A 14,356-nucleotide genomic window follows, 5' to 3' on the forward strand; every position below is an offset into this window, starting at 1 on the left:
GCTGCTGCTGCTGCTGCTGCTGGGGAAGGACTTGGCAGCATAATAAAGAATTGGCTGGACAATCTAATCATGGACTTAATGCTGTAATCAGAAGTAGAAAGCTAAAAATGGGCACATACCACGTTTTCTACACTTGCCTCTGTGTAGCACAGAAAGGGGACCAAACATGGGCTGTTCAGAATCTGAAACACTGATTTCCTTAATACTATTTTAAAAGGCCATATTGAATGTGAGTGCTCCATGTCTTTAAAAACAGAATGTTCTCCAAGCATGTGGGTCATTCTGCACAGTTGGAGAAGGTTCCAATGGGAAGAAATCTCCTAGGTTTGCCTTTTTCTTTCTTCCCCCCTCTCCTAGCCTCAGCCACTGAAATTAGAATGCCCTGGCTCTTGAGTCTAGTGTTTATAATGCTGTCTGAGGAATCCGGGGGTGGGGGTGAGGGGAGAGCAGTTCCTGTGTTCTTTCAGCTGCATCCTCCACATCTCCTCTGCTTCTGCTTTGAAATTTGGCCTGGGAGGATGGTCCTTCAAAATGGCTCATTTCTCCTTTGCTAAGAGTGACTGCACCTTCCAGAGTGGTGCTGCCTTGACCTTAAAACGCTCTTCAAGCCTGCACTGCCACTGACAGTAACAGGAAGAACAGATATGAAGAGTGGGTTTTGAGATGTGCAGTGATGAGTGTGAGCCAGCCAGGAGTCCTGTGTGGGTTGTATGGAAAGTGTAATCATGTGTTAGAGGCAATCAATTACAAAGTGAGAAAAGTCTGTGTATGGGAGAATGCTCTGTGAATGGTAGTATAAGTGGTGTGCAGGGGAGTGAGAAAGGAATGGCCAGTGAGAAGGCATTACAAAAATATATTTGAGCCTTCTCAAAGGTCCCTGTTTGTCTGGCTTCATTTTACAGGAATGTACAGAGAGCACTACAGCATCATTAACATTAGCCGAGCTAAAACCCTATAGTGAAAATGAACTGACTACAGAACTGGCAAATGCGCTCAGACGGTAAGGAGGCTATTTCCTTTCATGGGGAGAGAAGTGCTAATAAATCTGTGATTTCATTCCGGGGTTTGAATTAGTCAAATGTTAAATGATGGTACAGCGTTGCACTTCTAGTGGTTTCTAAGTGCTCCTTTTCTCCTTTTATTCCATATTGTTCATCAGCATAGTCCCCTCAGGTTTTCTCAAACATCTACCAATTGTGGACTTAATTATTATTGCTAATTCCCATATCACTTGTGATAACCCTGAGGCACAGGCTAGCTGACTGAGTTAATGAAAGGTCTCACAGGAACCACATGACAAATCTGGGAATAGTCTTTCAATTTTTTCTAGTGAATATCACTGCAAGAGCATGCTTTCTAGCTTTATATTAACAGTACTACAAAAAGTAACTGCCATCTCAGTCATAACTTGGAGTGCACCAAAGCTAAATACTACGGAAGCATCATTGGGTCATGAAGTGTCTTCACTCAAAGCCAAATTATTTCTTTTATCAGTTGAAAAATATCAATATACCAACATCATTTACTTGCTTTTCAATACTGGTAGAGCAATTATCAATAAAAACAATTGTTTAGGAATCCAGAAGTATCCAACAAATTTAGAATGTGATGTCCAGAAGATGTAAAATACATAGTCTTTTATAAATACTTTAGAATCAGAAGCCAGGACAAAGGCGGTGTACTGTTCTAAACAGTGCATCTGATGAAACAAAAGACCAATTTTCAGATTAAAAATAAGTCACCAGGGCCAGATAATATTCACCCAAGAAGTCTTAAAGAACTCATTGTTGACTCTGTTGAACTGTCATTTATTGTTTTATGTATAAAAACATCTAAATATACATTGTGCTATATAGGAATAAAATTTGCAGCCTTTTGCCCATATATTCACAATCCAAAGAATGTGAGACAAAAGAAGGGTCATGGAGAGAGCAAAGGAAAAATTTGCATTAACGAAGAGTAAAAGGAAGCAAAACTAATTAAGATCTATACAATAGATATTTTATACTGAAGCAAGAATATAATGTATCACAGTATTGAGTGTGGACCAGACCATATCCCATGGATCCAGAAGGTCTGTCAGCCTAACGGCTGTCTCTGACAAATTATAATAAAACAGACTGAAGGTGGATTGTATAAACGGAGGGATCAAAGCATGACCTGCAGCCACACAGTGAGCACAGCTTTGCAAATTAACTGCCTGTGGAGAATAACAGCAATTCAAACTCTGGTAGAATCCTAGCAGTTTTGCCTCTTCCCTTTCACTCACTGGCTAATGCTGCCATCTCCGGCTGGGGGAAATGAATGAAGCACCCTGCAGCCAGATGCTAGAGGCAGAAGAGGCGCAATGTCCTCCTGTCTGGAGCACTCTGTGGTGTGGTGTTTCATTAGCTCTGCTCAGCCAGAAGAGGGAAGATGGTGACACTAGGGGGGATCAGCTGAGGAGCAGCATGAGCGATAGCTTGAACCATCTTTCAGTTTGTTGGTATATTTGCCTGGCAATTCATTTGTAAAGGAGGGCTCTCACTTGCTGAGAGATTATTGGGTGACATCTGTAAAGAGGATGATTGTTTCACCAGCTTTTCTGAATGTGTTAAAAAGTATGTCGGCTGCTAGACATGGTACACTTAGCTTTTTGAAAAGCTTTTTACTTTGGATCAAAAGATACTGAAAATTCAAGCAGCAATATTCAAAATGCTGTAATGTATATTCTTTTGTGCTCCCATGTTTTGAATACTGTGTGCTTTAGTGTTATTTTTTTACATCTTCAACAAACTGCTTTCCAAACTCAAGAAGGGTATTAGGAACCAGGAGAAATACCATGAAATTGCCAGGCGGTTGTTGCATTTTCCTGCAAAATTCTAAGAAGATCAGGATGCTGATTTAGAGGCATCATGACTGAAGGGTGGGCCATAATAATGAGTTATAAAATTATCCATAGCGCGAGAATTCATAACTGTATTTCTTTGGCAACGCTTGAATTTTATATAATGAAACTAGAAGTTTGCAGTAACAAAGAATCTTGTGACACCTTTAAGACTAATAAATTTATTGTGGCAGAGGTCACTCTGTCACGTGTAAAGTGGCTTACAGCAGGGTTTCCCAAACTCCCCCCCCCCATAGTCTGGGGAGAGCAACAGTGGGGAAAGCGGGGCAGGGAGAGCAACAGCAGTGGCGGGAAGTGCAGGGCAGGCCGGTAGCCAGAAAAAATTTGGTGGGGCAGCTGTAAAACACTGCTGCCCCCTTCCCCTCCTCTTCTGTGGCTCCATACCCCTCCCCCCCCCGTGGCGCCTCCTTCTCCCTCATTCACACTTTTAAGGCCCAGGAAAGGGCCGATGAAGCGCTGCTCCAGACTCTTTAAAAGGTGACAGCCCCTGCCCCCGGTGATCAGCTGATTGGTGGGAAAACCTGTGCAGAAGGCTGGCCACTCAGCTCCTATGCCCCTCTGGCGCACTCACAATCAGCGCTAATAGCAAGAAGGCAAGGTTGGCACCACTTTTTCCATAGGTCGCTCACTGCTGCTACTGCCGCCAGCGCTGATTGTGAGCACACCAGAGGGGCACAGGAGCCGAGCGGCCAGCCTTCTGCGCAGTCTTCCCACCAATCAGCTGATCATGGGGGGGGTCGCCTTTTAAAGAGCCCCGAGCAACGCTTCACCAGCCCTTCCCTGGGCCTTAAAAGTGTAAAGAAGGGAGGGAGAAGGAGGCACCATGGCAGGGGGGCGGGCACGGAGCTGTAGGAGGGGAGGGGGCAGCAGCCACTGCAGCAGTTTTACCGACCAATCAGCTGATCGACAGGGAAGGGCAGCATCTGCCTGGGACAGGGAGAGCAACGGTGGCAGCAGGGAGAGCGGGGCGGGAGGAGCAACTGCAGCGGCGGGGAGGGCAGCAGAAAGAGCGACTGCAGCAGCGGGAAGAGCAGTGCAAGGCAGGCCGGTAGCCAAAAAATCTTTGGTGGGGGAGCTGTAAAACGCTGCTGCCCCCTCCCTTCTTCTATGGCTCTGTGCCTCGCCCCCCTGTGGTGCCTCCTCCTCCCTCCCTTCTTCACACTTTTATGGCTCAGAGAAGGGCTGGTGAAGCGCCGCTTCACTCTTTAAAAAGTGACCTCCCTCCTTGATCATCTTATCGGCAGGAAAACCCATGCAGAAGGCTGGCGACAAGGAGGCAAGGGTGGCGCCACTTTTTCTACGGGTCGCTTGCTGCTGCTCCCAGCTGGTTGTGAGCATGCCAGAGGGGCATAGGAGCCGAGCGGCCAGCCTTCTGCGCAGTCTTCTCGCCAATCAGCTGATCACCGGGGGGGGTCGCCTTTTAAAGAGCCTAGAGCAGCACTTTGCCGGCCCTTTCCTGGGCCTTAAAAGTATGAAGGAGGGAGGAGGAGGCACTGCGGCAGGGGGGCAGGGGCAGAGCTGCAGGAGGAGAGGGGCGGCAGCCACTGCAGCAGTTTTACTCGCTGATCGGCAGGGAAGGGCAGCATCTGCCTGTGGCAGGGAGAGCAATAGCGGCGGCGGCAGAGAGAGCGGGGCAGGGAGAGCAACAGCAGCGAGGAGAGCGACAGCAGCAGGGAGAGCAATAGCGGCAGCGGGGAGAGTGGGTGGGAGAGCAACGGTGGCAGTAGGGAGGGCATGGAGTTTAATTTGACCCGGTATTGAGGCATCTGTGGCCCGGTACCGGGTTGGGACCCGGCAAATTGGAAATGCTGGCCTGCAGAATAAAGAACAAAAGGATTTCTATAACATCCAATAAATACATGGATTTTTTTTGGTACAGGATGTTATAATGTAAACTAGGGGTTGGCTATATAAAAAAAATGAATCAGTATCAAACACTGCTGCCTGTTATAGTTCGAGATGAAGCCATCTTAGCCCAATGTTATACGAGCGATTATCAAATGCAAGTACAAACAATCTATGGCTCTGCCCACTGTAGCTTGGCACTGTTAGAAAAAGTGGTTGTACTAAATGGAATGCCAATCTGACTCTGTGAGGCTGTTTTGTGTTCCCATACATGAAGCAGGATGAACAAACAAAGGCACTTTAAAAGAACTTTTATGCTTTTTCCATTTATAATTTTTATTTTCAAAATTATTCATTTACAAATTAATGTAATTTTTAACATTCTTATTCAGTAATGCTACCATAATAACATTAACAGTGACACAGCACAAGCAGTTAACGTTAATGCTATTTGATAATATCTGGAACAAATCTGAGAGAGTTTGTCATCAATTCCAACTTAAATTCAAATCATGGGCCTTGAGTTTGGTCTAAATAATATATGTTTGTGTAATTTAAGAATAGGCATTTATAGAGATATGGGAAAGTGGCATTTTGACTGCAAAATTTAAAGTCTGCTTTTAGCCATACAGTCTTCTGTATTTAAGACCATCCTGAGCTTCTAAAACTACAAAAGTGCACATAGATACAACTCAGCCAGTCTGTATTAAACCAATTCATGCTAGTCAGGGAAATATTAGCTTGGAGGTGCAATGAAATATTTGCCTGTTAATGGTGAAAAACGAATGAGAAATTGCTATGTACTTGTACAAATCTATATATTTACTTTTCAGAGCAATTATTTCTTATGTACTGCATGGGTTGGTTTTTACTAGCAAAAAGTAGTAAATTGGGGTCCAAAGGAGTCATTAGAATGGATGTTTGTAGGGACATTTTATCAGCTTTCATTCTGTCTTAACAGTAAATGTATTTAAATGAGTCAGTTTCATCATCTTCCTTGGGGAAAAGCTGGCATATTTCCAAATATTTAACTAAGTTGTGAATTGGGCTTTTTCTGTAATATGCTTTGGGCAACCTTTACAAAGACCAAGTATTACATTTAATAAATCAGAGATTATTAGAACTATATCATCAGCATTCCTCTTACCAGTTTTATATAATCCCCCAGATTACTACAAAATATTTACTGTAGTAATAATAAATGGTCCTAATGAAAAATTAATTTGGCTGTAAACTTAACAATAATAATAGCATACCATAGTTCATTAAAAGTCATCTGCAGGTCTTTCGCCTTTAGCTGGTATTGCCCATCTCTGCAAGTTATTATTTTGTTCTTCAAATCTGACCATCCCCTCTTTTTATATGTAATTGGAGCACCTGAATTCAAAGATGTTTGCCAGTATCACATTTGATTTAGATATTAGTTTCTTAATAAGTGTAGACAGTGGTATTCACTGCTTGTAGAAGTAGATCTTCCTCAGCATCCCTCTGACCTGTAGGAAAGACTGACTGGGGTCAAGGCACCTCTATGAAGTAAAAGTGAATAGCCATTGCAATACTGTAGTGATGAAGGTACATGGGCCAAATCACTCTTCTGCTTCCACTGGCACAGGAAGTTAAATTAACAAAACCATAGAAACATAGAGTCGGAAGTGTCCTCAAGGGTCATCTAGTTGAACCCCCTGCACAATGCAGGAAATTCACAAATACCTATACCTTCAGTGCCCCCCCACTCCATGCCTAGTAGAAGAGGGAGGCAAGATGTTTCGCAATTCCGTCTACATCATTGCAGCTTCTTGTGCCATGTGGCTTTTTGCCCATGTGAATTGCCTAACTTCTTTCAGTGCTTTTTCAGTAGTTAGATTGCTTCCATGTGAAGCTTTTGCTCGAGTTGGAGCTCATTTGTGGGGAGGAGGGAATATCCAGATTACATTATCATTCAAGTATCTACTTTTTGAGTTTTCCTGCTTTACACTATTACAACCCAAACCTGCTTTTCTGTGATCTTTCCCATAAGATCTTAGGGTAGGATTGCATACTGGTATGCATCACTGTGGAGAATTTTTTTCTCTTATTTTAAAACAGTGATTGCTATAGTATTTTAACATTATAGTGATGTAGTTGTTACCAATGGCAGGGGAGATGGTGGGTGTGAAGAGATGACTGAGGAAAGCACAGAGAGCCATCCCCATGCAAATGCTTGGTTGTCTCTGTGAATGTTCATGCTTATGCCTTGTTTCAGCTGTTTCAGATTTCTGCAGTCCTATTGCATTGTTTTTTGGATGTCATATCCCATCCAGGTGATTGTATTGGTTTATATTCTGTAATTGTGCCTTGAGCCGGGTGGAGAAAGGTGGACAATAAATGGATGGATGGATGGCTTGGATGGCTGCATAAGGGGAAGTGTTGCCAACTGGAAGCAACAGCAGAAAACTTTGTAAGATCTTTCCCAAACTACCTGTTTTCTAATACTTCATTTGCTAAATTGGAACCAGCTTTTTACATTTTGAATATGTGACATGAGTAAAATCTGCTATATTTCAAAGCATATATAGAGAGGGGGGTTTTCCTAAATGAAAGTTACTTGAGTAGAAAAAGCTATTTGTGAAAATGAAATAAATGTCCTATAGGAAACAATCATGCACTGACAGACACAGGATAAGGTGACCTAATAGAATGGTTACATCTTAGATTTCTAGGTTTATATAAAAACTAGGAATAAGGCCCATTGTGGGGAAAATACAGTGGGTTCTGGAAAGAGACTCTGGCCAAGTGTCCCCCATGCTTGTTGCCTTCCCAGCCATCCAAGTTAAGGCATTCACTCCTTCCCATCACCCAATTCACCCCCTCCAACTACCCCCCACCCCCTCTTCCTCTCAACTACCCCCGCACCCTTGGCACTCCACTACTCCCCCCATCCATGACATTCACTCATCCTCCACCCTTGCTGTCTTTCCACCCCCCTCCAACCCTTGGCATTCACTCACCACCCCTCAATGTTTTCCCACCCACCCTGCAGCTGAAACAGATGCTGGCTTCCCTTGCCAGCTAGTTGCATTAAAGTGGTGGCTCCCTGGCTATTTCAGCAGCCTTTGGAGGCTGCATGTGCTAGGGGGCTGTGTGGGCCAGTGATGAGACCAGAGATGCTGACTGAGCATATGATGGGCCAGTTGTTTATGGAGTGCATGGAATGCACCCCTAAACCAATGGAAGAACTCCATTTGGCCACCATGACAGGGTTTTTATATATAAAGGATGAATAGAAAAAGGGAAGAATTTAAAATCTCTATTACTCCCTTGAAGAAGACAGGACTTGGAGGGACCTTGAATGCTGCTTCTCCCCTTCCCTACTTCACTGCCCCCTCATACAGTTTTGCTAGTGTGAATGTCCATATTGATTTTTAAATGCATTTAATGCTGGATGATCCTGGAGTTTTGTAGTGGAATACAATAGGTATTCAGCTCAATTTCCCCAGTTCAGATCTGCACTATTAATATTTCATTTATTTATCTGAAATACCGTCTCTCTAAGAGAGCCAGTGTGGTGTAGTGGTTAAGTGCGCGGACTCTTATCTGGGAGAACCGGGTTTGATTCCCAACTCCTTCACTTGCACCTGCTGGAATGTCCTTGGGACAACCATAGCTCTGGCAGAGGTTGTCCTTGAAAGGGCAGCTGTTGTTAGAGCCCTCTCAGCCCCACCCACCTCGCAGGGTGTCTGTTGTGGGGGAGGAAGATAAAGGAGATTGTGAGCTGCTCTGAGACTCAGATTCAGAGTGGAGGACGGAATATAATTCCAATGTCGTCGTCTTCTTACACTCAGTCTTCTTAGGCCAGAAGTCACTGCATTTTAGGGGCCACCTGAAATAACTGATTTCAGCTTTTCCATGTGAAACATCAGTTCTGCTAGCTCTCTGTGACAATTCTGCAAAGATACTAAAAAAGGTATGGCAACTTGGAAGTACAGGTAAACTGCCAGTGTCATATGAAAAGTGTGAAATCATTATCTGAGATCAGTCTGTTGTTTTATTGGTATAATGTACTATATAGCATTTTGTAAAGGGCAAGACTTGCACAAACTTCCCTCTCTTTCTCTGCCTCATCCATCTTCTGAACAGGATGAAGTTGATCATTATTACCCTACTTATATTTTACCAGTAGCTAAAAAGCTGATAGACAGGCAAGGACTTGCAGATGAGAGAACTCTAGTACTCTGCTTGCTGGATCATACTGATTTGCTTTTGTAATTTTTTAAAGTCGATCCAGCAATAATTTTCAGTCACAGAGCTGTCATGTTGATCTTTATCCTTCACAGCAAGGTAGACTTATTTGTGGACCAGTGTTGAATGCTTTGATTTGGAGTTTCTTCTGTTATTTCAACACCTGATAACCAAACATGATGAGATGGCAGAAGATTTGATCATGCATTTAAAAAGTATCCTCAAATCCTTAAAAACAAAAGGGAGAAAAGGAGGATGGCATCGGATAAGAAACACTGCGGGAGAGGAAAAGAAGGTGTCAAACCACTTTGGAATGCCATGTGATTACACAGAAGTCTGAATGTAGATGCAGTCAATTGATTATGGTATTGAGAGCATAAGTTTGCCCCCCCCCAAGCTGCTTTTAACTTCAAAAGAAGGGGGAATTTATTTGCATATCTTCAGTTCTGTTGTCTCATTTGGTTGTCAATAAAACTCCATTCTACTTTTGGATTTTAGGATGAAATCAATTACATGTGTTCCTGCAAAAACGTGTTTCCCAGATCTTAAGACCTGTTTGACCTAAGGCTGGTGCTTAAATATGAGAATTTGCAAAACCAAATTTTGCTTAAATAGGTGCTTTTAGTATTGATCTTGCCACTTGCTTTGGCACAGTAAACTTTTGAACTGAGATCTACCTTGAATAAAAGAAATGTTTAATTCTGAATAGCAACCAAAAGCTAGCCTGTACTGTGAATGTACTGCCAAGCATATAGTAATGAAGCAACAGTAAAATCTTCCATTCTCCTACACTGTCTGCACACAGATGTCAACCCAAGTAATGTATTAAAGCAAAACAATTCATCCTCCCCAAGCATTGTGCTCACAGCTTCCTGCCACCATTTATTCCACACTTAACTTCTTTTGTGACCTAATTACCATGTATGTTAAACAGTGGGGGCCTTGGGGACTCTGTTGCAGATCAGAACCATGTCCTGAAACAGATTATAGCAGAATTTGTGGAGCACTTCTGATAAGGACATACCATCTGCAGAATTCAGAGATCTATGCCTTTTAGTTATGCCCCTCTTTAACCTCTCCCTACCCAAAGAAGGTTCTTTGCTTATTGCATGGAGCTGATTATCACAGAATTTAAAAGAGGGGAGGCAATCCCGGACTTGGTCCGGGGAGGGCTTCAGCAGGGAGGGCAGGATACAAATCTAATAAAATAAAGTAATGCCCAACACCTGGTGAGAGATGTAAACAGGATAACACCAGTTGGGAACAATGACCATTAAGGATCTGCACAAAATACTTGCCTCTTTTCAGTTTCATGTCCATTGGTAATGGAAAATATTGATATTTCCAGATGTGGCATGCCTCCACAAGTGAAGGGAATCTCGCCTTCTCCAAGTTGCACAGTGGTGGCAGCATAACTCGGCAATATAGCTGGCCCATATAAAGGCTGAAAAATACCGATAAGGCTTTTTCATGTACTTATTTGATTCAGTTTATATCAAATATATACCCCTAGTGACCATAATGCTATTAAGTTTAACATTCATGTAAATAGGGAGTTGCCCCAAAAGACCAACGCAACCACGTTTAACTTTAGAAGGAGTAACTGCTCTTAAATGAGGGAACCTGTGAAGAAGACAGTGAAAGGAATGGTAAGGAGAGTCAAATCCATTCAGGAACCTTGGGGGCAATTTAAAACTACATTCCTAGAAGCTTAGATAAAATATATACCACAGGTTAGGAAAGGTAAAATAGGTATTTAAAAAGGCCTGCATGGTTAACAAAGTAATGGAAACAGTAAAGGTAAGAAGGATTCCATTAAGCAGTGGAAAGCTTGTCCAAGTGAGGTAAATAAAAAGGGAGCCCAGTCTTCGGCAAATAAAATGCAAGACAGTGATCAGACAAGCAGAAAGGGACTATGAGGAACATACTGCAAAAAACTTAAAAGAACAATAAGACAAATTTATCCTAATACAATAGTAGCAGGAAACCAGCCAGTGAGACAGTGGAATGCTTGGATGACCAAGGGGGTAAAATGATTACTAAAGGATGACAGGGAAATGGCAGAGAAGCTTATTTGTATCCTTAAATTGCGGTGCCAAAAACTGAACGCAATACTCTAGGTGAGGTCTAACCAGAGCAGAGTAACATGGTACCATCACTTGGCATGATCTGGACACTATACTTCTGTTGATACAGCCCCAAATTGCATTTGCTACTGCATCACATTGCTGACTCATGTTCAGTGTATGGTCCACTAAGACCCCTAGATCTTTTTCACATATACAAGTTTCCCCCATCCTTTAATTTTGCATTCCATTTTTAGAGAGTCAGTTTGGTGTAGTGGTTAAGTGTGCAGACTCTTATCTGGGAGAACCGGGTTTGATTCCCCACTCCTCCACTTGCAGCTGATGGAATGGCCTTGGGTCAGCCATAGCTCTTGCAGTTGTCCTTGAAAGGGCAGCTGCTATGAGAGCTCTCTCAGCACCCACCTCACAGGGTGTCTGTTGTGGGGGAAGAAGATAAAGGAGATTGCAAACTGCTCTGAGACTGATACAGAGAGAAGGGTGGGGTATAAATCTATGGTCTTCTTCTACTACGATACCTAAATGCATAACTTTGCATTTATCCCCATTAAAATTCATTTTATTTTTAGCTGAGATTTCCAGCCTGTCAAGATCATCCTCTACCTTACTCTGTCTTCTACCATATATGCTACCCCTTCTAATTTAGCATCATCTGGAAATTTAATAAGCATTCCCTCTATTCCTTCATTCAAATCATTTATAAAGATATTAAACATCCCAGGGTAGATCATAAGAACATAAGAGAAGCCATGCTGGATCAGGCCAGTGGCCCATCCAGTCCAACACTCTGTGTCACACAGTGGCCAAAAAAAACAAAGTACCATCAAGAGGTCCACCAGTGGGGCTAGAAGCCCTTCCACTGTGCCCCCCCCCCCCGCAAGATCCTTGAGCCACTCTACCTGTTGCTCCTCTCCAAGAGGGTGAGGAAACCCAATTCTAGAAACATTTATTTGGAAATAAACCATGTTGATTTTATTGGACTTTGCATCCAAATAAGAGGGCATGGGATCTTGACCTATGCTAGCATCTTGCTGTTTGTAGGCATTTTTTGTCCTCCATACATGGTGTTAAGGAAGAACAATTGAAGTGCTAAATGGCCTGGGTGCATTCTTTCATGTAAAAGTGGTAGTCTTATGCTTCATTATTATCTCCCAAACTGAAAGCCGCTGACTACTCTTTCTTGATTTAAGTGGGATCAGCTTTAACTATGTATTAAGTATATTTTTAAACCACTGTATGCTGTCTTGAGCCTTCAGTGTGCATATTCAGTAAATTGGCTAATGACAAAATTGAGTGCATTTCCAACACATCTTTCAAAAACTCACAGCTGTCTCTAGCTGCTGAACGCAATCTGCTGAACCAGCAGAATGTTGGACAACTCCTTTTGGTGTTGTAAAATATTGCCACCCACAGGTCTGTCGAGGACTGCAGTCTAACGAAAACATCTCAGAAGCGGCTCATGTTTTACAGTGCAGTGTAAGGGTCAGTGTCAAATTTTGCTGGCAGATACTTCTGTTCTCAGCTTCTTGGCAGCAGTATTGTGCATTCACATAGACTTTCTGCAGCACAATTGCTTATCTTGCCGCATCTTATGATCTTGGTTTTCAATTAAAAAGGGAATGCTTTTCTCCGTTTCCATGTCCATCCAACCTAAGCATAAGCATTAGTTGCTTAGGGCTGCATATCTGCTTTTTTCCTACGTTGAAGTTATATACCACCACACATGAAGCAACTTCACCTTTACCAGAGTTTTTATTATTTGGGGCAGTGGTGGTTTCTTGCCATTTTCCTACTTAAACCACCACAAGATTGCTCATGTTCTATATACAGGAAGTCTGCTTGTGAATTTCACTTTGCTCTTGATAATTTCAGAAGATGGGTAGTCTGGGTGCCACTGCAGCACTGTTCTGTTCTGTGCCACTATGGGGCAAGAAAAACATCAGGACATAAAGATTTCAGTAAATAAGTGCCATGAGATAACCCAGAAGGAATTCACACTGTCACCCCTCCACATGTAGCCTCAATTCTCCAGAAACTGGGTTAAGGCATGTGTGGAAAAAACAAGTGTGCTTGTGGTTCTTGTGTTCCTGGAATGCATGGAAGAAGTCCTATAACTTCCAACTAATTCACACACCACTGGATAAGATTGCTTGTTGTTTTAGCTTTACATGGGATGTAAATATCTGTCTTTTGCTTTCTGTCCTCATGCAGAGAAAAGAAACTGAAAGCCAGAGTGCAGGAATTGGTGAGTGCCTTAGAGAGACTGACAAAGAGCAGTGAAATCCGGCACCAGCAGTCTGCAGAGTTTGTTAATGACTTGAAAAGAGCAAACAGGTAAGAGCGCCTTGTGCTGCATTGAGCTAATTCTTCTGACAGCCTTTGTGCCAGAGAATCACTCAAGAATATTTTCTACATTAAGCACTGCATGATTGTCTGGGATAGAAGGATGCTCAGAGTTTTGTGACAAAAATCTACTGCTAGGATACTTTTTAGACATGCTCTAATGATCCTTTATTTCTGTTTCTCCCCCCCGCCCCCCCCACAGTAACCTTGTGGCTGCCTATGAGAAAGCAAAGAAGAAGCATCAAAACAAGTTGAAGAAACTGGAGTCTCAAATGATGGCTATGGTTGAAAGGCATGAAACACAAGTGAGAATGCTCAAACAAAGAATTGCATTGCTAGAAGAAGAGAACTCAAGACCCCATACCAATGAAACATCACTTTAAGCAGAGTGAAAGTTTTTTTGTTGTTTTTGTTTTGTTCTGTAAGGGATCCATGTGCCATTGCAAACCTGTCTCCTTGCAGGACTGATTTAGGTCCTGAACCCAGAAAGGAATATGAAACAAACTGGAAGTCAGCAAGTCTCAAGAGAGGCCCTTGCTTCAAAGATGTCCAGCCATAAGCAAGAATCTAAAAGGAAAGGAAAGCTTTTTTTTTAATGGTTTCCCATAATCAGACAGTGCCTGTTAGTAAATTTATCTCTTTATCTAGATACTATGTAATTATTTTATTCACACCATTAAAAGATCCCTTTTTCTTTATGGGTGACAGCAAGAACACGTTCATAAAATGTTCTTTTCCACTGTATTTTTGAGGGAAACCTTGAAACACAACCCCCCTCCCTCCACCCTCTACTTTTCATAGGGTGAGAATCAGTGTTCCCTCTAAACTGAGTTAGCATGAGCTAGCTCACAGATTTTTGTCTTAGCTCAGAAAGGATGAGCCCAGAGCACAATAATTCATGCAGTAGCTCACAGTTTTTATGCCAGTAGCTCACAACTTTAACGTCAGTAGCTCACAAAGTAGAATTTTTGCTCACAAG

The 14,356-nt window shown here is 42.6% G+C and overlaps 1 protein-coding gene across 7 annotated transcripts in view; it reads left to right on the forward strand.

Moving 5' to 3' along the window:
- The window catches only part of MCC (MCC regulator of WNT signaling pathway), a 354,991-nt gene extending 340,905 nt beyond the window's left edge, over positions 1-14,086 (forward strand). For all 7 annotated transcript variants that reach the window (XM_060235592.1, XM_060235594.1, XM_060235593.1 and 4 more), the window contains 3 exons: positions 903-1,000; positions 13,246-13,368; positions 13,580-14,086. In XM_060235592.1, coding sequence (XP_060091575.1) covers positions 903-1,000; positions 13,246-13,368; positions 13,580-13,760 — 402 coding nt within the window. In that variant the 3' untranslated portion in view covers positions 13,761-14,086. The remainder of the gene's footprint in view (positions 1-902; positions 1,001-13,245; positions 13,369-13,579) is intronic.
- The last annotated feature ends 270 nt before the right edge of the window (positions 14,087-14,356 follow it).

This window comes from Heteronotia binoei, chromosome 4 (assembly GCF_032191835.1).
Source record: "Heteronotia binoei isolate CCM8104 ecotype False Entrance Well chromosome 4, APGP_CSIRO_Hbin_v1, whole genome shotgun sequence".
Classification (NCBI taxonomy): domain Eukaryota; kingdom Metazoa; phylum Chordata; class Lepidosauria; order Squamata; family Gekkonidae; genus Heteronotia; species Heteronotia binoei.